The sequence below is a fragment of the Parasteatoda tepidariorum genome, chromosome 1 (genome assembly GCF_982258835.1).
Source record: "Parasteatoda tepidariorum strain Cologne lab strain chromosome 1, Ptep-v5.0, whole genome shotgun sequence".
NCBI classification, from domain to species: Eukaryota; Metazoa; Arthropoda; class Arachnida; order Araneae; family Theridiidae; genus Parasteatoda; species Parasteatoda tepidariorum.
In genome coordinates, this window is record NC_141755.1 from 51,633,037 (window position 1) to 51,656,888 (window position 23,852).

Below are 23,852 nucleotides of genomic sequence, written 5' to 3' on the forward strand. Positions count from 1 at the left end.
ATTTAGACTTGTTAACGGCAAATGTAGTTATTAAGTTAAACATTAGTGTTCTAATTTTTTTATTAATTAACTTAATAATACATTTGTGGAAAATTAAAGGCATTCAATTATTAGAGTTCATTCAAAAAAATAAAATAAAAACTAATACTTTTTAAAAAAAAAAATTGCCACTTTTATCGTATCAGGAATAGATTTATTAAAATAAAGTAATAAACATTGGAGAAAAGAAATGTTTTTATCATATCACGCAATCCAAAAATGCATTTTAAAAATAAATTCTAATAAAAAAAACTGCAATGCTCACGGAATGAAAGTAAGAAAAAATTTTGTACATAATTAAGTAATATAAATTCAAATTAAATATTTCAGTTAAAGAAAATTTATAAGTTATAAACAAAAGTCTAAAATAAAAACAAAACAGATAGAGTTCAAAATAAAATGCAATACTTGTTAATGTACTTATTATTTCTTTTTATTGATTATTAGATTTGTTTATGTAGTAAACGTTTTCTTTTTTTTTATTGAAAAAGAGCACTTAAGCAACAAAATATTGAAATCAAGGCCAGTGAGCAGTTTAAAAATTCACGTTTTCTACCGATTTGTGAATTTCTCAGGACTAAGTTTATTCCTAAATACAATTATTCTTTTAGGACTAAGATTATTCCTCAATTTTTCTGAACTAAGCTTAAACTGTCTCATTGAAATTTCTTTAACATGGTCTTAGTTGTAAGTTTGTTTTTCAGACTCTTTAGTTATTAATTTTGTTATATCAGGTGAGAGAAAAGATAATCGATGAGTAACCCACTCTTCTTTAGGGATTTCTTCTCGTTTTGCTTGACACTCAAAAATTACTAAATGGAGACTAATTTCATCTTCTTGAGTGATCAAAATTTTGTATGAACTTGTGAATATCCAACATATTCCACTGAGTAGTACCAATATTTCAATTTCAAGGACCACTTGGTTGGGTTTTAATTTCTTTAGTTTAAATTGACGTTCTTGTTTTGATGTTCTTGGCCCTTTTTTTCTCTTGCCGTTTTTTTTCTTTCTCTTCTCTTTCTTCCTGTCTTTTCCGTTCTTGGCAGGTTTTTTTTCTTCTTTCTCTCCTTTTTCTTCCTGTCTTTTTCGTTCTTGGCAGGTTTTTTTTTCTTTAATTACTTCTAACATTTCTTTTACCAGTTCCACTTTAAATAATTTTTTAATTATTTAAATAATAATTTTTTCGAGTTTTTAATTAGATTTATCAACTCACACAAAATAACATTGTCAATGACAGTTTCTCCCAACTCCTCACATAATTAATCACACTTTTCTTTGCTGCCACCAATTAAATATAGCTACATTAAAGAAACAGTTCTTTTTTTTTATAAAAACATATTTATTTGACAACCACATATAAATTAACAAAATTAAATTAAAATACCTGTAATGGGTTAGTAATAACTTTGCAAAATAAATGGAAAAACCCATAATGGGTTAGTATGAAGATTAAATTCTAAACAGAAACTATTCTCATCAAAAATCAACAACTCTCTGTTGTTCCATAAATTATCTCTTTATTTTGATATTATCTTTATTATATGTTTTTTATTCGTTCTTTTGTTAGCTAGATATTTTTTCCATATTTTTAGACTTAATACAAGAAAAGGGGGGAAATTATGCTATACTATTCCTGTTGGTTTTAATGTAAATAAATTCCTGAATTTGAATATGATCCTGATTTTTAAATTCTCTCTTATGGATGCTGAAAAGTAGAATGGTTTAAAAACAGATCACCGTCTCGACATACACTAACATTTAAAATACAATGATATTCTAAGTATTTAAATTATATAATTATCATTCAGTTCAATTGAAGGAGGAATAATTGAATTTTGCTTACTTTTTTGTTATTTCTGAAGTCTGATATTTTTTTTTCCACAACAAACTTATTTTATTCTGTATAATCTAACCCACAGAATTGCAAAAAGGTTGGTGGCGAATCACTGATCCTCATCAGCTGAAATTAGTTATCAGTGCTCTTCATCATCGTGGCATCAGGGAAAAAATGTTCCAAAAACAGTTACAGAAGCACTTCACATTCGCCTGCACATCCTGTTCTCAAGGACAGAATAAAGGTATATAATTAGTACACCATCTTAGATGTTTTATAAATATTTATTAAAAATTATATCTTGTTCAAATAGAAATAAAATCTGCATGCATATGAGAAAATCTCCAATGGTTGTTTGCCTTCTTGAAGTCAGATTTAGTCTGTAACACCTTTAAGTTTAGTTGTCTTTAGCACAAAATATGTATTTAATTTTGTGCTGTTTAGTCGATTTTGGCGCTGATGTCTTTAAATTCTTTATTCAATATCTCATAAACGGGCAATTCCGCATGTGACTAATGCATGTAAGTAATGTTTAAATTAAAATATGTCACATTTCCATCAATAAAAAAAACTCTGAAAATTAAAATTTTGACAAATAGTAAATTTTATTGATTCTAGAAGTTATTTAACCTTTTAATTCTAGAATTTATTAAAAACTAAACAATGACCGTCTTTTTACAGACACTGAATTGGACATTACTGATCAAGACCAAGAAGTGTCCAAGATGGTGGGTAATGCTCCTGAACTAGAGCCTGCTGATTTCTGGTACCCAGATATTGCTCTTCGTGTTGATATGGGTATTCTCGAGCAAGTTGAAAACCTGGAAGAAAAAGTTGATGGATCTAGTATGCAGATAAAGGTATGAAAGGGATATTTAAATTTGGTTTTGAATTAGATTTAATTCTATCACACATAAATTATATACAAATTCTTTTGTTTTAAAAATCTAAAAGTTTTTCCTTGACCATGAATTATTCTAAATGAATTAACATTGACGTAAAAATCATTCAGATTGCCGTAAATCAATTAATTCACTGATATAGAATTGAAAAAAAAAATTTATTTATTTATTTTAAAGGTTTTGTTTAGTTGCCTAATGTCTCGTCATTGCTTTCTATTTCATGTAATTTGGAGAATTTACTCTCGCATGCATGAAAAAAATAACTTGTGTATGCATTTAACCAATATTTGTTGACTGATTTCACTTTTCGTTTCTTTAAATTGTAGAGATTGGTAAAAATGTATTAGGGAGAACTTTAATAAATGAAAATTAATATATGAGTGATCATTACAAGCAAAACTTCCTTAAATTGAAACAAAAAATAAAAGTTATGAAGAATAGTAAAAAAAGGCACTATATTGATGAAAAGACTTAAATTAATGACATTTAAAATAAAAAGAAATGGTAGTTATTAGACGTATTTAAGTGGGCTAAATCTATAGTTTAGTGATTTTCGTAATTTTTTTGAACAATTAATTCATTGATAACTCCTGATTATGGCCACCACTTAACACCGGTCACAATGGTCAGCAAGGGGCCATTGTTCGGAGGTCCTACTTTATAGTAATATTTCAACAAACGTTGATTTTCCGCATTAAAGTTGGATACTGTTAAATAGATCTCGTTTAGTGCAGTGCATTAAGTTTATGAAGTTAAAAATATCTTTATTCTTGTAGCTTTCTCATAAGTCTCATTTACCTTTTTTTGGATTGTAAATATTTATTCTTATTAACTTTCAGTTCTGGAAACCTCCTCCAAAACTTTCGACAGATCCTCTTACAAAATTCGTCCCAGCCTGTGAACAATGGACTTCACTAACATCTGATGAGATCTACAATGCTATCAAAGAAAGACAGATGCGGAAAGGGTCTAAGAAGAGTTCTTCGCGTAAGAAGAAACCTGTGAAGAAGGAACTTGAGCCTTTGCCCTTAGAAGAAGATCCAGAAAAGAAAACAGAGGATGATGCTGTTGAACCTTCACTAAATGATACTGAGACAAGTGAAATAGTTGAACCCATAGCTGAAGAACCTGAGAAGCCTTTAATTGAAGAAGGCCATAGGACGGAGAGTGAATTTATACCTCTACCATCTGGTAAGCTGAATCCAGTTGACGAAGCTAAGAGGCGTCTCTTGAAAGTAGAAACTGCAATTGAGAGGCGGTACTTAAGGCCTCCTTTGGGCATAAGGTAATTATAATTTCATCAATTCAAAAAATATATTAAAATATATCTATGGTTGTTTGCTAGTAAACTTGGTTTAATTTATTGAAATCTCGTGGCGATGACAGGTGTTGGGCATAACCTTCTAACTTTTTCTTTTTCCTTTGTAAATATTTGTCACAACAATTTTATTTTTTTATGTAACCGTTGTTGAACAGTTGATCCTATATATGCCCTTATGGCTACCAATATTTAACTATGTATTAGGGTTGCCACTCCTCAGGGAGAACAGGGAAAATACAGGGAATTTAAAAATCACCTAAAATAACAGGGAAAATGCAGGGAATTTTGATTTTTTCTTTACAAACTGGGAAAATACAGGGAATTTTGTTTTTACTTTTGTCTTTTAAAAAATGGTGACCACTCAAAGCCTAATCTATGGGATATTTAACCATGATATTTCAGCTATAATAAACTATTTAATTTACTATAGCATTATTTAAGTATGTTCATCTGTTTTTCCAGCAATTAAAACTAATAAATATAGTTAGCCCAATATAGCTCACACAAGAGTGCAGTAATTGTTGCTTCTTCTTAACATATTGTGTATAATATGTACAGGGAAAACACAGGGAACTTTTTCTCCAGATTTGAGTGGCAACCCTGTTGTAACCTTTTAATTTTTAACCCAATCCAGAAGACATAATAACTCCTGAATCTAGTATTGGGAGAAATTAGCCTTTGTAGAGGACTTTTTGATGGAACTAACTCACATTTACATTACATGGAGAGAAAAACCACCAACATATCTTACAATTGGTCCCATTGCAAGGGCATTCTAACCCATGATTCCGTCTACCACTGTGGATATTTTGCGTTGTCTTTGTTGGTCGGTGCGAGCTGGGTGCGGAATTCGTATCGACCAGCTACCGCTGGCATTCGAACACTGGTCACCTCATTCAGAGGTGATTGCTCTATCCCCAGAGCCACTATGACTCTTTGCCTCAACAATTGTAAATATTTGGAGCCAAGAAAATGGTTCAACCAGTTCTGTTACACAACAAGCTCTGCTTGTTTCTTTGTACGGAAAGGGAAATGCTTTTCAAAACTGTTATTAGTTTCAATTTAGAACAAAGTTATGGCAAATATTAACAGTTTGGCCCCAAGCTCAGTTGGCAATTAACTTTGCACATCACAAATTGAAAAGATAACTAGCTGTTCATGAGGTATGGTGTTTTATGAATTTTAAAATGTTATAAGTAGCAAAAAAAAACTACAATGCCGTATTTCCATATTTTATTGCCATAAATTGGAATTTAAATACTATTTAGAAGTAATTTATAGCAAATGAAACATCTATAATGCTTTATTATTTGTAGTTCAACTTTTTTATAGTTTTTTTGCTAACAAAAAATTTATATACTATAAGTAGAGAATTTTTTTTACCATCTTAAAGGTAAAAAACTTACATAGAGGTTTCTTTCAGTAAATTTGGTTATGTGTTTTAATTTAGGAAAAAGTTCCACTTTAATTGTATATATTCTTTCAGTGTAATTCAAAATAAAATTAGAGATCGTTAGGTAATACATTCATTTAAGAGATTGATGTCACCAATAATCAAATTTTTTTCAAAGTACATGCTTACTTTAAACCTATTTATTTTTTTCATTCCTAAGCCACTTGTTGCATATAATAAGGCTAAAAATGTAAGCAGTTTAAAAATAGGTTTATTTTCTTTTTACTTTCTATCCAATTAATTTGAAATAAAGAGTGTAATAATATAATTAAACCTGTTAAATTGGTCATGTGTCTTAAGTTAATCCTAATGATCAAGTACCATACTGGCATAAATAGTTAAGTTCCCTCTTTATAAATTGACTATTAATTTGTTGTCCAAGAGTTGGTTAACTTATTCAGATATCATTGTTCCAGCTTGGGAAAATATTGCATTTTAGTTCTCTTTGCTCAAACATGAAAAATTGTGTAATATAACCCTAAATATTGCAAAACACAAATGGTGATCAAATGTGTATGATTTTTTGCATACCCAGTAGCAGTATCACAGTAGCTTCATAAATGCAAATTTGTCTGTGACCTCAGGTTATTATTGAACAAAATTCAGCTTAATCTAGCATACATTTAAAAAAATTTGCAAATGTGAGGTCCTCATACATAAAAACTATTTCTTAAATTTAAGTTGAACTTTATTTAATGATGCTAATAAAATGCAATAAATTCCTACACATTTAAAACTTAAAATCATGCAATAGAAAAATATTTATTACTTTTTGTGTTTTGAAATGTTTTTTTGATTCTACTTTTTAATTTTTATTATAAACAAGTTTAGTGGTGTGTTGAAAAAAAAATCTGCAATTTATCGCTCTGTTTTTTTTTAAAAATAAAAATAAACTTAGAAAAATAATACGCAGGTGTTTCAATAATTTGCTGTGCCTGCTACTGTGCTGGAGGTTTACTGCTACTGTGTTTAAATATTAAAATAATTTAAATATAGATTAATGTGATTTTTTTTTCTCTAGTGTAAATGAGTTAAATCGATCAGCTGCCCTTTCTGCAAGTTCTTCTAGTAACAACACCAGTTCAAATGTGGATGGTACAGATGAAGAACTTATTCCTGCTGGATTATTAAAATGGAGAAATGCTGTGGAAATGTGCAAAACTGCTGCTCAGCTCGCCATGTGTGTTAACTATTTAGAAAATTTTACTGCTTGGGATAAATCCATTATGAGAGCTGTAAGTTCTGTTTGTATCCTGTGTTTGCCATACCTACTCTATTATCAAACTTTTAACTTTGCAGTTACAGTAATTGCAACCGTTTTTATCCTTTTTTGTAATAGTTGAACAGTGCATCCTAATTTTATAAAGTCGATGTTTCAAAAACTAGAAGAATGAACTAACTTGTTGCAGCATGCTTCATTCATTATCAGTTTTCATTTCACTTAAAGTGTTAAACTAGTGTAGCAAAACAAGTGTTAAAAGAATAGTTGTTTTATTGGAAGATATACAGTTTTATTTTATCACATAACAGTTGAATTCACAACATCCACGAACCTCTTAAATGTTTTATGTTTGCCTCGTAAGTAAGGATAGAGGTTCAGCCGGTTTTATTACGTAACTAGCTCTGTTTTGTCTATGTTTGAGAAAAGTAAAACCTTTTAGCCGGCTTCAAAACATATTTTTGTTTATATTTGGAACAAAGATTAGACCTTTTTAAGACGAAAATATTTACGTTTTATTTTTAAGCTCAGTTAACTTACCTATGTCTCAAAATGAAAATTTTGACTAGTTGCCCATTTTTTCAGAGGTTTCACTTTAAAAACATATCTCTTATTTTATTGTGATCACCTGGGATTATCTGCTAGAATCATATATATTCTTTTTTGTGAAAAACACAAATCTATATCATAGTATAATATGCTAAAAATTTAATTGACTCAAAGTATATTAATTTCTTTGTTAGGTATTTTTTTTATGTTGAAGCATAAAGTTTTTATCTCGTTTTTAAATAGAGTAACTAGCCTGCTAAATAGGAAAACAATCGGCTTTTATTCTAAACAAACCAATAGAAAAATTATCAGTTAAAAAGCTAAATTAAAGTATTTTGTTTAGAAGAATTAAAAAGTTTTAATTCCTAAATTTTTGTGCGAAGTCATGATTTTATTTATAGATATGAATTTTATATTGTTATAGGTATTGTGAACTCAGAAAATTTCTACCCAAAATTGTTCTAGATCGTTTAAAATTTTTCTCCCTAGAACATCTTATTAATGTTATTGTCTCAATGCTATTTAAAAATATTTCATTATTTCATAGACCATCATTTGTTTTAACAACTGTTGCTAGTAAATGTTTTGCATAACATAAAAGTAGTATTCATTTGTTTTGTTTTCGAATATTTATTGCCGCAGTGTTTTTCTTCTCACTTTTTTTTATATTGATGGTATTATATCTTTTTTCAGAGTTGTCAATTTTGTCACAGTGGTGACAATGAGGAAAAACTATTATTATGCGATGGCTGTGATAAAGGTTATCATACTTATTGTTTCAAAGTAAGCATTTTGCCATGTTTTTTTTTTATTCTTTTGCAGTTTTATTCCTCATTTTTGGCACTATTTTACATCAATCTCATTTATTAAGTAAAATATTATTATAATTATGCGAAAGTTAAATTAATAACAATATGATAAAGGATCTTTAAGTTTCACAAACATTTTAAACAAGAAGATAAAAATACATACATAAATAAGTTATAATGATTAAGTTTCGAAAAGGAATGTGTCACTGTAACACTGATGTAGGCTGATTCATCGTTCAATATCTAATTTTGTTATTCCATTTAATATCTAAACTATAATTTTTTTTATTTAAAGCTAAAACTGTTTTAAGTATGCACTAGTAAATGATTTGCATCACATAATGTAGTATAATGAAATTTTGCTGTTATTTATAAAATAATTTGTGTAAAGACTGTTTTAAATAATCATTACTATTTCTGAAAAGAGAATACTGTTTGTCTTTAATCTCATCATCTTTTACAGTTAGCTTTACATACAGAATTAGTGATACAAAAAGAAAAAAAACACTTACTTATATGCCCTCATATATTTTCTGTGGTTAATTTTGAAATAACAATAAAAGTGCATTTATATTAAAAAATTGAATCTAAACTAATAAAAAGTTCTAAAAAACTTTAAAAAAAAAAAAAATAGGGTGTGGTTTTTAAATAATATTTCATTCACTAAAGGCACATCTTGTTTTAATAATTTTGCACCAGACTTGTTTAATGAAATTAAATGTTAATTTTTATCACATTCTTTGAATAAACTTAGAGACTGTAATTAATTTGTGTTGTGTTTTTTTAGCCTGCAATGGAGACTATACCAGAAGGAGATTGGTATTGTTTCGAATGTCTGAATAAGGTTTGTATATTTACTAGTAAAATATCATAATATATTTTTTTTCATTTTATCACAGAGTGTATTTCTTAGATTTTGTTAAATTAATATAAATCATCTCTAAAAAGCAAGCATATGCATTTTTAAAAATATTTCACTGTTATGTGGGATCTCTTTTGGGATAGAATATTGTTCTTAAATTTATATTACAAGCTTTTATTTTCATAATTTATTTTATATATATATGGAGAAAAAAACATTAAGTGGGTGTTCAAATATTTTCAAAATTCTATATTTTTTAAATTATTGAATTTATTGTGTAAATTTTAATAATTTAAAATTTTGCAGGCTACTGGAGATAATGTCTGTGTGATTTGTGGAACTAAGGGTAAATTAATAAAATGTGAAACATGTCCGAAGACCTTTCATCTTAATTGTTTGGAGCCACCTCTTGCAAAGTAAGACATGACACATCTTACGTATCCTGTAAATTTTGTATGTGCATGCATGGTTCATAAGCTTAAAATTTTGTAGTATAGTGTTTATACTTTTTTTATATGAAGTATTAATTTTAGAAAGATATTTTTTCTCCTTTTCTTACTTATGATGTAATTATTTTCCTAGAATGCCTAAAGGAAAATGGTACTGTTCTGGTTGCAGCTTAACTAGAGTGAGTATTTCATTATTGTATGCCTTTTCTTAAATAATTTATTTTTAATTCTTACTTTTTTTAAATTTTCTTTTATTTCTGCAGCCAAAAAAATCAAAGAAGAGTAACTCTAATAAAGAAAAGGAAGCACCCAAGGAAACAAAAGAAGCAGAAAAACCGGAGAAACCCGAAAAACCTAAAAAAGCCGAGAAAGATCAAACTCCCAAGTCCAAGAGTTCTGAAAAGAAAAAGAAAGAAAAGGAAAAAGAGAAAGAAAAGGAGAAAACACCACCTCCTGGAAATAAAGACCTAGCACCTTGCGGGTATATTCATCATTAGTAACTATGATTGATATGATAATAGCAGATGTTTATGCAGATTGAATTTCCATCTCAATTTTTGCATTCACTTAAAAATATCTCTCTATATATATCACTTATCTTAAACGAATTATAATATTTGGACATTAGCACTATTCACAATTTCTAATGCCAATGTCTTAAGGTTATAATTTTTTTTCTACTGGTTAAGTAGTTTTTTTTCTATGTAAAAAAAAAAAAAAAAACTTTTTAAGCATTTTTAATTTGAGTTCTTTTTTTGGAACGAATTGCAAATTCATGAGGTAGTTTGATCTGTTTCAACTCATTTTAATGACTCAGGTAGACATCTAAAAATTATGACATTTTTCTACTTGTTAAGTTGCTTCTTTTTGAAACTTTATAATTTTAGTTCTATTTTTTTGGATGAATTGAAAATTCTTACAAATGGATGGGTGTTTGATTTGTTTCCTCTCATGTTAATACTAAACTATTTTTAATGTATATAATATTATATTTTTTCTATTTTGTGTGTCTAAATATTATACATTTCATTTTTAAATGTCAAAATATTAAGGTTTTCTTTCATAATTAGTTGTCTTTAAAACATTTCTAAATATTTAAAATTTTAAAGTTCTGTTTTGGATGCGTGATGACATCTAATTTATTTTAACTCCTTATAATGTTTAATAATTTTTATTCTTTTCTAATGTCTAAATATTTTTTCTTTTTAGAATGTCTTAATATTTGTATTTTTCTTTTTTTAGTTATGTAATTAGTTTTCCTTTAAAATGTTTTTAATAATTTTCTTACAGCTCCATCTTAGATGAAATGCAGAAACATGAGGATGCCTGGCCCTTTTTAACTCCTGTTAATACTAAGCAATTTCCTACCTATCGTAAAGTAATTAAAAAGCCCATGGATATTCAAACTATGCGTGGTAGATTGGATTCTGGACAGTAAGTTCTTTATTTTATTTCACTAATATTATTATTTTTTTTACATTTATTTTTTAATAGTGAAAAATTATTTTTTAATATAATATACTAATATCTTAGCTAATAACTTCCAATAAAAGTATGGGTAGATGATAAAATTATGTATATATTTAAAAAAAAAGACAAAATACAGTTAGATAATGTGTTTTTTATACCACGGGAACTGGTATAAAAAGCACAAATACATGTTTGTAATTTGTCATTCTATCATGATGTAACTTTTCTGTGTCTGAACACAGATAAAAAGCGAGAATAGCAGTCGCCATGCGGTGGCTAATTAAATTTAAAATGGCCACCAAAATAATTACAATCATTAGCCCCCATCTCTTTTTGTCAAATGATACTCCTCCTTAGTTCCTGGAAATGCAGCCGCATAATGTGCATAAAAATGTTTACAATTTTTTTTTTAAAAATTAAATATTTGACAAGTTGCATTGTAATGAATTTCCTATTAGGAATCTTTAAAAAGACTAAATTTAAGGACGATAAAATTCAATCCTAGCTTGTTTTGCAATCTATTTAAATGAAAGGATTTTTTTTTCATTATCGTCTGATATGAAATTCTTTAATGACTTTTCCCCCTTTTTTATCGAAACTCAGAGTATGTTTGTTTCAACGTCTTTTCAGATGTGGTTAACTTTGTTTTTCCTAACAAACCTCTAAAATTAATATTTCCAAATAACATTTTTTTAAACTAATAAATTTACCAATAAATACCACCAATAAATTTACCTCCAGTAGCCAGTGGTTACCAGATAAATTTCTCAGTCATGCCTTTAAGAATAAGATGAAACTACAAACCAGTTACAGCAAAGAAGAAGGGAGTTAACCAAATGGAGAACGAGATTGATCAAACTTAAATTGAAAGATTAGGAAAAAGGATGTAGTGATTTATTTATTGTGAAAAACATAAAGTGTACTTAAAATTATCATAATTTTTTTTCCCTCATTTAATGTAATATTTTCTTTCAACAGATACAAAAATAGGGAAGAGTTTGCCAACGACGCACGCTTAATCTTTGACAATTGTGAAACTTTTAATGAAGATGACTCTCCTGTAGGGCAAGCGGGTCACTCGATGAGGGCATTTTTCGAAACTAAATGGTCTGAACTAAGCAGCACATGATAACCTTGCCTACACTAATATTTCAACTTTATAAAAGAGTGATCAGGTATGCCAGCTAAAAAAAAAAAGGAAGTCGTCTGCTGTGACCATGTCCAAGTGCCTGTAGAGAACTTTGCAGGTGGTTGCACATCTGTAAACTCATTATACTTTCATTTTTTATATCAAGTCGCACAAAAAAGAACGCTGGACTGCATTCGTATTGTTCAACTGTTGATGTCATCAAATCATATAATCATCACTTAATTTATGCTTATTTAAAAATGATCTGTGTCTTTCCTTTCCCCCCACATGATGTGTTATATTGTCTAATTGTTGTGTTTTTTTAGATCAATTGTATCTATTTTTTCACATTTTTTTGTAAAATTGTTATACTTACTTATTTTTTAGTCATAGGAAAAAAAAACGAGAAAAAAAATTATCATTGTTGTAAATATTTCATATAAATGTTGAAGGAATATTTATAATTTCATAACCACATTGCTCAAAAATTATTTTATCGTTTTCCCTCCCCCCTGTGAATCAAAAATAGTTTGCTTTGTCTATCATTCACATTTAGTGTGATTTAATTTTTTCAAACATTATCTTATCTGTCCAATTGTTCTTCATGATGTGATGTTCAGGGATTAAATAGCGTTTTAAAAATCTTTGCATACAATTATGACCTCTCAGAATTTCAGATGGTTTTAAGTCAATGCCTCAAAATATACAAACTACACTCTTCTAATGCAGATGTGTCGATATTCTGCTTTACCAACCTCACAAAAAACTGGTGTAAGGTGATGAGGTGTTATCTCTATTATTTTATGCATGCTTCGGCTATTACTTCTATGTACATTAACACGTGCAATTGCTTAAGACTAAAGCAATTGGAATATATAAATATTATATATATATACATATATATAGAGGGATATTTGTACGATACCCGTGCAGTTCTGTTTTCAAATATAGATAATTGACGAATTATTTTAAAAAATTGTAAAAATGATTCCCCGGTGACTTTAATCAATGATTAAACTTTGTATGATGTTCCAGGCATTTGAAAATATTTTTAATTTGCTTTACAAAATGAAAGTTGTTATAGGTAGTTCTTGCAACTTGCTGTAAAATATAAAATTTGTTCCCTGAAACTGGATTATTTGGTGTTTGAAAATTTATGATTATCATAAAATGAATTACATTTCTAGTTAATAAAACCTAATGAAAATTTTACAATTTGTTTTTTAAAACAAGATTTTTGCGATTCTTGTTAAAAGTACTTAAACATCAATATCATTAACCTTGACTTGTAAGTTTAAAGTTAAAACTTAAGTAGTTCTAACAGAATAAGATAAATTTCAGTTGGACCGGACCTATAAAAAATAATTTGGAAACAACGCTTTTAAACATGACTAAAAAGCGAAATAATCATTGTAATTTGACTTTGGTCAATATTATTTTAATTATTTCCATTCTACAACATTAAAATTTTACTAGTGTAATTTGACTTGTTTCTTCATTCAATGTTTTTCATCTAAAAAGGAAAAATGGAGTATAGATTTCTATTTTAGTATCTTATTTACTATGACTTTAAATTATCATAAAACATTCTAACTTTAAAGACTATTATAAAGTATTTCTTTTATTGCAGAAATACTTCTTTAAAAAAAAAATAAAAAAAATACAGAATTTTCGTAATTTTTTTTCAAGGTTGTTAAAAGTCAATAACTCATAACAATAATCTAGTTTCAGAAGCAATTTGTAGTTTGAAAACCTAAGCCATGTTTATAAGTTGTACTGGTCTGGGAAAAAACTGTCATTTCTTTCTTATTAGCTCATATTTCTTACAGGGGCTTATCTTGGCTTTATGTTGTGTATATAAATGTTTTTTTGGAAAATGCACGAGTAACTCAGGAAAAAAAAGTTTTAATATCTACCTATTGTTTTAAAGGCACCCTTGCTGTATTAATTGTTATTTGTACTTTAAATTTATGAGGTGCTGCATTTTTTAGTTTTTGTTGTCCCTTTCTATTTTTTAATACTGCCAAAACATTTTCTGCGCTTCTATTTTTGAACTGTGTCTTGAAATATTAGTGTCAGTAAATTAATTTGTTACACACTGTTTAGCAGACCATGAGATTATTTACTTGATTTAAAAATGGTCTTTCATTTTGTATTTTGCAACTATAAAAAATGTATTTTAGTCGCTGCAACTGAAACAGCCACTGTCATGTATTACTATTATTTTCTTTTTACAAATAGTTTATTTGTCAATCATATTTTTCCTGTTTTACTGTTGAGAATTTAATTCACTAATTCAAGAGTCTTTTTCAGGATAATAGATAAACTTAAAGATACTTCTGTGTTTTATGTGACATGCAATAATTGCATTTTTTGTGCACTCACCTAGTGAGTTCAATTCGTTGTGGCTTTCTACGTCTGCCTGTTTAGTATTGTACATGAATGGCTAAAAGCCAGTTAGTTTTTAAAAGTAAGCCGTTTTATATTCTCTAAGTCCATGTATAAAGTACCTCGTGTATTAACTGTTTGTCACCATGAAGAAGAAGAAAAAAAAATCAAACTTGGGTAAGTCTTTACACCTTTAATATAAATAAATTAAAGAGAAATCAGAGACAAATTTCTGCACCAGACAGTGTCTTGACGATGAATTATAACCTCCACTGTACCTCTCAACTAAACCAGGAAATGGCTCTTCTCACTTAATCTGGTTGGTTATCTGTTTTAAGTGATTAGTTATAGGTTGTGACTTGTTAAACTGCCAGGATTTGTCTCAACAGTTATTGTATAATTTGTACAAGATGAATAAAAAACGAAATTTCTTTGGCTCAGTGAGAATTTCTTTTAACCCTTGTACATTACTCTCTTGATTTTTTACATTTAACTCTGGAAAAGTCGAGGGATCCAAAATTAACAATAAAAAGTCTGGGCATTTTATGTCCAATACCTAAAAAAGTAAGGAAATTTGATACACTAATGACCAAAATAGTGACATGCCATTGATATTTTATCTTGGTGTTGTAATTTTTTTGTTAAGTTAATAAATGATTCATTGGTGTTTGTTTTGTGTATGAAAGGTATTGTATTTGTGTTGCAGTCTGTAATGTTGAAATAGTAAAGTGAATTTTACATTTCCATTTAAAAAAAAATATATATATTTTATAGCTATCAAATTTTTTAAAACTTTAGCTGCATATTTTTTAATGAATGGTAGGTTTTTAAATAAAATAGAAAGTTATATTAAAACAGTGTTTACTTTTTAAAAAAAAATGAAAATAAAGAAAAAAAAATTGCAATAGGAAAGTGTTTTATGCTAATAGTTAGTTAATTATTTAGCTATGAGGAGGAAATGAGTCATTAAAAATTTAAGACTCGAGATTTCATGTTAATCATAGGTAAGAGGGACCTTTTTTTCTGAAATAGCTGTTTTATAATCATTTAATTATTTTGGTGACTAACTTGACTAGATCGTCAACTATTTCATACAACTCATACAGTAATTTAAAAGCACGAGTTATAAGGCGCAAAAACAGAAAGTTCATAATAGGGAAGCACCTTAAGTTTGTATGATTTATCAATTAATGACAATAAAACTTCTTTTGTAAATTATGAGAGATCGTAAATTTAAAAAAAAAGAAATGTTTTTCCAATAAAAAAGACAAGCTGAAAAAAGTTCAACAATTTTTATTATAATTTTTCCTAGGAGGCAGTAAATGTAACTTTTCACAATAAAATAAATAATATATATATAATTTAAAAACTACGCACACATAAACGGGTAATGAAGTATAAACTAACGTGTTCAAGAAGAATACTGTTTTTTTTTTTCATTTCTTTTTAGAAACATTTTTAAAAATGTAAAATTTTAAAACATTTCAAGAAATATATACAAGTATACAATGAGTGCTGAATTAAAAATAGTAAAGAAAACAAATATATAAGTAACAGCTATGGAACAGAGAGTTGCATTGAAAGTTATTTATTAATGATGATTATATAACTCTTAAAAATTTTGAAAAAAACGTTTCCTAGGATGTTACTTGGTAAAATTATTAAATTTTATTTATTAAATATCTTGCTTAAAGGGCAAAACTCATGCTGTGCTTGAAAATAAATAATGAACAGTAATATAGAAACTTAGTTTTTATATCTTAAAATATTACATAATAAAATTTAGGTATTGTACATAAGACATGTAATTTTCTCAATTAAAATCTTACACTAAATATCTCGGCTTCAGAATTTTAAGCGAGCTGTTTTTTTTTTATATATTTCAAATGAGAAGCAGAGTTCAACAGTAAACATTTTGCATTTAAGGTTCATTATTTATTGTTGACCAAACTATTAAAACTTTTTCTGCTTTTTTTATTTTCATAAACTTAATCATGCAGAAATAATTCGAGTTTTAGTAAAGGAATTATTTATGGCAGTCAAATTCAAAGCACTTAATTGGATTTCATTCATATTGAAATTCATTTAGTTAAAATTAGTATAAGTAAGAGTTTTAATAAGGCAGTGTAGAATATATTAGCCTTTCTAAGTTAAAAAAAATTTATAAATTAAAATAAATATTTTTTAAAAATGTAAAAAGCATTAAAACTTGACACTAAATTAATTAACTTGGAAAAAGAATATTTTAAGTGAATTTAACTTGACACATAAAATGATATTATTTTTCAAAATATTAAAATGTTCAATTTATTTTACAGATATATTTACAAAAAGTTTGATTTAAGCTTTTTAATAAATAATATAGTAAGTAGATGCATATAAGTTTTTTTTGAAGTATAATATATTGCATAATTTTGTAGTATTCTTAAACATGATCTAAAAACTATTAGGCAGAGGTGAAAATATCACATACATTCTTTTAATAGCATAATTTAAATTAAATTTATCAAATGATATTTTCAGTTATGATTTGAATCTTCCATATGATATTAAGAAGGAAAAAAAAAAAACCCTGAAAGATGCTAAAGAAAACTGAGACACAGAACTAGTTTAAGGATTTTTAAACTAATAAACAGTTAAAAATTTTAGAAATAATTGCTATTATACATTATGATCATAAAACGATATTGACATAGTCTGAACTTTTTTTTAGTAAAATTTTTTTCTTCCTTTTAACAGTCAAAATTTATAATAGTTAACTGAATTTTATTCATCTGAGTTGACAAATTCCTTAAAAATTATTGTTGATTAAATAAAAATCTGTGTCTTAAAAGAACAATTTGTCAGGATTTTAATACTTATGACATTAAAATATTGTCTGAGTTTTTTATATTTTGTCCATGGTTCAAAATGCGAATTTAAAAAAATGGACATAGCACTTGAAATGTACGTTAGAGAAAAAAAAGAGTCATAGCAAGTGTATTAATGATACTAAGCTTAGTATAAAATACATTCTTTAAATGTTAAACAACAAGTCTTTCTAATTTTTCAACTGTGCATATCAAGCTATGTCCATTTTTTTCTTAAGCACATTGAAACAAAAGTCATGTATATTATGGGCAATTTCATTTGTCTTAAATAACATACGACAAGATCATAAAATTGATGAATTTTATGATTTATTTTTTATGAATCCAATTATTTTTTAAGAATCAAGTATTTGATTATTAATAATTATAAAATAAAAACATTCAATTCATGTTAATTCACTTCTAATATTTAGTTTGTCTCTTGATTTTTTTTAAAAATTAATTTTTTAACTAAAAACAAGATTTGAAGTTATTTAGAAAAAAAAAAATTTCAGATTACAAATTAGAATATTAAATTTGTAAGATCATAAATGAACAAAAAAAAGAACACTTCAAAACAAATTTTACATCAATATAAACAAATTTTTGATCTTTAAAATCTCATCACCAGAAAAATAAAAAAAATTGACATATTTATAAAATGCTTAACATATGAAACAAATATAAACGACAAAATTAAAGATAAGCTCAATTACCTGTAATCCAGATGTAAATGCTAACAGTACATAGTTTTTGTTCATACCGGTATACATAAGAAAAAACAATAGAAATTTTATAAAAAACCTTCAGTATGAAGGGCAAAAGAGTTGCAAAAATATAAAATAAAGTCACAAAAATTTATTATGAGTTGCGGAAAAACTGCACAAATTAAATGCATTTATTTATTAAAGTATTTTAAAACTAACATTGTTGCATTCAAGACGAACTTTTTACTGAATAGTAAAAAAAGCTGAAAATTTTCAGGATTTCAGTTAATTTCGTTACTTGTAAATTTCTTTTTATTTTTTTCTGAAATTTCTAGTTCTTTATTCTGTTAAGTGATAACTAGTAAATCATTCATCTTAGCATAGTGCTGAAAATCAGTATTAAAAAACTTAGAATTACATATTTTGTGCACCAGCATTTACAAATGAATAACAAATTGCAACATTTAACATTCATGTAGAATGGGAAAAAATAGAAATAAATAAAAAAAATTATAATTTTAATAAAGAAATTAAAATATATTCTATTTATTCAACTTTAACACATTCCCAGCAAAGTACTAGATTGCACTGGTTAGCAAAATAATTTTGTACTTTAAAGTGAATATGAGTTATGTTGTAGCTAGCTTGTAGAACTTATAAAATGAATACCGTAACTCAGCTATATCATGGAACTCACATGGCAACCACAAGCTTATTTATAATTGGCAGTGAACATATAAAATACAAAATTAAATTAATTTAATAAAATTGTAGCTTTTAACAATTTTCAATGAACAGGAGTCGAATATAATAAATATTTTAAAACATATTTCCTAAACAGTTAAAATAAAACTTTAAATTTGTTTATTATTACTAGGTCTGATCATTTTTAATACTTTTTTTTCAAGAAAATGTAACTGTCTTTGTAAATAAACAATTACAGACAAGACCGAAAGTAAATAATACTATTAACAACATAGATATTAATTTAAGTAGATGCAATGAGCAGTGATTTTCGCCAGAAGACAAATGGAAGTAAATTAGTAATGAACTAACGAGCTTGAAGGGACATGGTACATTTAACAATATGGATATTATAATTTTAGTGAAGTATTTATAAGTTATTTTGGTTAAATAACGAATAATTGATCAGCTATTAAAAGAAACACTGAATACAATATTAATTTTTTTAATTTGCAGATTAAGTATCGAACTCTTAGTGCACTTGGAACAGCTTATACAACAACCAATTGCTAACAAATACTTTTTATTTAAAAAAGAAAAAGGATTGAAACTTTTTTTTCTTACAACTGAGTTTTTTTTTCTTCAAAAATATATAAATTATTTTTTAAAGATTTCAATTCAAATATTTTCATTAAACTATATATAGAAAAAAATTATTTTTAATCAATGAATGAAAGAACTAAACAGAAAATTTCAGACATAAGATATAAAAAAAACTATTAGCATTCCAGGACAAAAACAACATATTGAATTACTACGAATTTATCATTTTACATCTAGCATCGTATCAAAATTCAATCATATTCATTACATGACTTAACCTATAATTCATAAACAGACAAATAATCATTAATGAACATTAATAATATTTCAAATGCTCGATGTCTTTTAGTGTTCAACTCAAACAGATTTTGATTATAAGTAGTGTGATTATAAGTAGCAAAAGAAGTTTATAATTTCCACAAGTACTCCATACTGTAGAATTTATAAATTTGATTTAGTAGCATTTCAATTATTCAAAAGAGCCGTTGTATTGCAGGGAAGACATATACAAAACATAAAACATGCAAAATGCATGAAAAAAATTCAACTTCTGCAAATTTCCAAGATAATTTGTATGCATATCAAAAGAGTTTATTCAAATACTGGTACAAACCGAAAGTCCAGAGTCGATTTACAGAGGAAAAGTTAATTTACAGAAAATATATTACTTTATTAACAACATTATTCAGTTGTTTTCTGAGCTCAACTCACACATTTCTCCTAAGTACACGCATACATTTTTCTCAATCAATGCATAATTGCTACTTTTTCATGCACATAATTTATATTTCTTCTCCTTTTGCACGATTTACTGGGCTGGAACTATTCCACGAGTCCATCGTTTGGCTGCCAAGAAAGCCATTTCAGAGAAAGCACCATGGGTAGAGTTTATAAGAATTGAAATTTAATTTCACCTTGCCAAATACCAGAAAAAAATTGTATACAGAAGTATTAATATTTTGCTTGAAGTGAGGCACATACTGCTACAAGGTAGCTCGTCATAATAGTACTGTTTATCTGGTAAAACATAGTAAGATTTGCTAGAATCAGGCTGACAGTTGATATCGTTTTCCTGTGAAATAAAAAAATAGTTGTAAGTATGTAACTGAATGTCATGAAAATCATTTTTATTTCAAGGATAGTAACTCGATGAAACAAATTTTTTTACTGACAATTAAGAAGAGCAAAAAAATGCATTAACCCGATTGAAATTTTTATGAAAATTAGATAACAGCTTGAAAATGTTAAGTTGCAGGAAGTATGATTTTATTTTTGTTTACTGTTTTGACGTTATCGGCTGACAATTAATATTGTTTCATGTGAAATAAAAAATAAGCAAGTCTGTAACTGAATGTCATGAAAATCATTTTTATTTCAAGGATAGTAACTGAATGAAACTAATTTTTTTTGCAGGCAATGATTTAAGAAGTTTCCAAAAATGCATTAACTCAATTGAAATTGTAATGAAAATTAGATAACAACACAAAATATACATTTCTAAATATACATTCCTACAAAATATACATTTCTAAATATACATTCCTACAAAATATACATTTCTAAATATACATTCCTACAAAATATACATTTCTAAAAAAACATATTTAAGTAACTAGAATTTAGATTGGAGTATAAGAGGCATAAGAAAAAATCATACTGATATGAATCTTAGTAAAAGCACGGTAAGCAAGAGTTAAAATCTATAAGAGTCTTATGATGCATAAGAATAAAGAACTTTTTTTAATAAAAAAGTTTACTTCTGCAGAACTAAGAGAACGTCAAAAAAACTCTGAACCCACAATCAAATATGTGACATTTGTACAAAATAAGTAATAGTTTGTCATTCTAAATTTTAGAAACAATAAAAAAAATATATACTTACTCCACATATTTCGTGACAGGGGGGACATACTATGGTACCTATATGAAGCCAACCTTGAAAAAATATCTGTATCTTCAGCTGTTGGCCAGTCTGGAAGCACGTGTAAGTATGATTGGCCACAATCACATGGAGACGACCAGAAACACATTCATACTAAAACATAAAGGAAAACATAGTTCATTTACACAGTTCCTTGAATACAAAAAGAAATACAATTTAAATTACTTGGTGGAAGATTCAAGCAGAATAGGAATAAAAAATAAATTCAAGGAACAACTTTGCATAGCCACGAACAATATTGATGATAGAACAAGTTTAATTCTTTAATAAACTATAAATTAAGCCATTTTGTTGGTCATGAGTCTTTTTCCTCTTAAAGTAACTAATGTTTATAAGATCAGTTTTTTAATGTATTTGAATACTCTTTTATGGTTTGAATATGTGATATATCTGTGAGGATATAGGTTTGCCTCGCCACTCCCTTTTAACAGGAGGGTAGATACCGCCTGCACTTAAATAAGAACTCTGACAGGGAGGAGAATTGTGAGCTTCATTTATTGAAAATTGAATATAAGAAGAATGATATGTTTACGGACATAACTACGATGAAATAATAACTGGTGAGACATCAAACAAACAACTTATAAACTAAGTATGATGAGCATATATGGCAGTACTTTTACTTTCGTTACTTGTATCGCCGGTACAAGTAAAAAGTACGTACTTTAACTTGTACTTCGTTACTTTTCAAATTTAGTACTTTTACTTGTACTTTCGTTACTTTTTTAGGGAAAAAGTACAAGTATTTGTAACGGAAATGTCGAATGAAATCGTTAGTTTTTTCTAAAACTCGGTAAGCTTTCTATAAAAAAAATAAAAAAAATTTTAAATTAAAAAAAAATGCTTATGTTTTTTTAATTTATAAAATTAATGTGCAATATGTATGCGTTCACAGCTAACTTCGTGTTTAAATACCTTGACTTTTTAAAATTGTCATTCCTGAAAGGGAAAAGACGGCTCTTTTGATCTTTTTTCGACTGCAACTATCATTGTGAGAGGGGTGTTCTCCAGAATTGTGTGTCCAGAACAGTCATTATTCATCCTCTGAAAATTGCCTGTGATAAAGGATGACATAAACAGCAAAGGTTTTTAATACTAGTGGTTGGTTTTCAGTTCAAGAAAAAGTTTCAGAATGGTAAAAAGTGCGCTTTGAAATTCCGTAAACCAAGTACAAGTATAATGAATGTATACGATTTTAAGAAAAATAATTCATCCAACCGTCAAATGTGTGAAGGCTTATTAAAACAACAGTTTGTAAAGCTTTAAACAAAGCTCTTTTAGATGGCGTACGCGGAAGGTTTCGCGATGTAAAATCGCAAGATGATTTATTGTTTGCTACAGGTCTGGTACCTTGCATCAAATTTAATTGGTTGTAAGAAAAAGCTAGGGAGGAGGCTACAAAAAAATTGGAAAGAATTGTCCAAGCTGAACACCCTGCTATAAATAATAACGTAACAGAAAAAAAACACAGGGATTTTAAATTTTCTAAAGCTGAAAACATCATGCCAATCACCAGCGACAGAAGAATTTATGGCATACATGAGCTCAAATGTCGAAACGGAAAGCATATCAATTTTGAATCGATATCCAATCGTAAAAAAATTATATGCGAAATATAATACTGTAGTACATTCTAGTGCTCCCGTGAAGCGCTTATTCAGCGTGGCTAAGCACGTTCTGAGAAATTCTCGCAGCAGACTCGGTGACACCACTTTTGAAATGCAATTATTTTGCAAAATGAATAAAAATATTAATTAGCAAGTTATTTTCATTCATTTTCGAGTTTTATGCATTTATTTAATACATTTTAAATAAAAAATGTTGGATTTTGTTATTACGTTTTTCAATTTTCTTTTTGAACTGACTAATAATACATTTTTGTCTTAATAAATAAATTTTTACCTAGTACTTTTTTTACTAAAATTATGTTTATGCCCGACCTTGCCAAACAACGCCCAGTCAAATCTCTAAGAACTTCAGAACTATTTGTGTTATTGAAAACTATTATAATTACTATTTTAACTCTTGAAAACTCGAAGGTATTAATTTAGCAGCTGATACTAAAATTCGCTTACAAATTTTAATTATTCCGTTAGGTAGAAATGTTCGGAAAACGATTTTCTCGCATGACTTCAGCATTAGCCATTGTTACAAATAAAACTGTAGACTGTTCTGTTTCAACTTATACTGCACATTAAATTATTTTTTACTAGCTCAAAGATCACAAAGCTATCTGAAACCCTGTGTTTGCTTTGTTTATGTTTGAGCTTTTAAAACGCGTTTCAATTGAGTAAAACAATTTTAAATCAATGGTAATTTAAAATAATAAACTAAAATTTAAAATCAATAGATAAAATTTCTTTTTCGTGCAAATCGTGCATAAAAAGTTTGATACAGTAGAGAACCAATTATCCGGGATGCTCGGGACCATCGCTATCCCGGATATCTGAATTTCCCGGTTTTCTGGATCGACCAAAAAGTGTCGTTAATCGATATTTTAGCGAACCCGAAGTACATGGAAAAAGTGTAATGCATAAAGTAAGAGAAAAAAGAAAGGTACTCCTAACTTTAAAAAGAAAAAAAAAAGGTAGAAATATAACATTTAAAAGAATAAAAAAAATTGCAAGTTTAGACAAGAAAATC

At 27.5% G+C, this 23,852-nt stretch overlaps 2 protein-coding genes across 39 annotated transcripts in view; one reads left to right on the top strand and one right to left on the bottom strand.

Annotated features, from left to right (window-relative positions):
* LOC107452081 (bromodomain adjacent to zinc finger domain protein 2B) overlaps positions 1-12,202 on the top strand; it is a 120,393-nt gene extending 108,191 nt beyond the window's left edge. For 35 of the 36 annotated variants that reach the window (XM_016068370.5, XM_016068376.4, XM_016068373.5 and 32 more), the window contains 11 exons: positions 1,959-2,117; positions 2,555-2,733; positions 3,615-4,060; positions 6,571-6,784; positions 8,011-8,100; positions 8,914-8,970; positions 9,295-9,404; positions 9,571-9,616; positions 9,701-9,918; positions 10,728-10,871; positions 11,886-12,202. In XM_016068370.5, coding sequence (XP_015923856.3) covers positions 1,959-2,117; positions 2,555-2,733; positions 3,615-4,060; positions 6,571-6,784; positions 8,011-8,100; positions 8,914-8,970; positions 9,295-9,404; positions 9,571-9,616; positions 9,701-9,918; positions 10,728-10,871; positions 11,886-12,036 — 1,814 coding nt within the window. In that variant the 3' untranslated portion in view covers positions 12,037-12,202. Of the gene's footprint in view, positions 1-1,958; positions 2,118-2,554; positions 2,734-3,614; positions 4,061-6,570; positions 6,785-8,010; positions 8,101-8,913; positions 8,971-9,294; positions 9,409-9,570; positions 9,617-9,700; positions 9,919-10,727; positions 10,872-11,885 lie in introns of those variants that run through there. The other variant, XM_087163702.1, reaches the window with a different exon arrangement.
* Positions 12,203-19,255: 7,053 nt separating this feature from the next.
* Positions 19,256-23,852, bottom strand: part of Invadolysin (leishmanolysin-like peptidase, invadolysin) — a 205,456-nt gene continuing 200,859 nt past the window's right edge. For all 3 annotated transcript variants that reach the window (XM_087163711.1, XM_071179858.2, XM_087163715.1), the window contains exons 17-18: positions 21,150-21,302; positions 19,256-20,339 (exon numbers count right to left, since the gene is read on the bottom strand). In XM_087163711.1, coding sequence (XP_087019837.1) covers positions 20,178-20,339; positions 21,150-21,302 — 315 coding nt within the window. In that variant the 3' untranslated portion in view covers positions 19,256-20,177. The remainder of the gene's footprint in view (positions 20,340-21,149; positions 21,303-23,852) is intronic.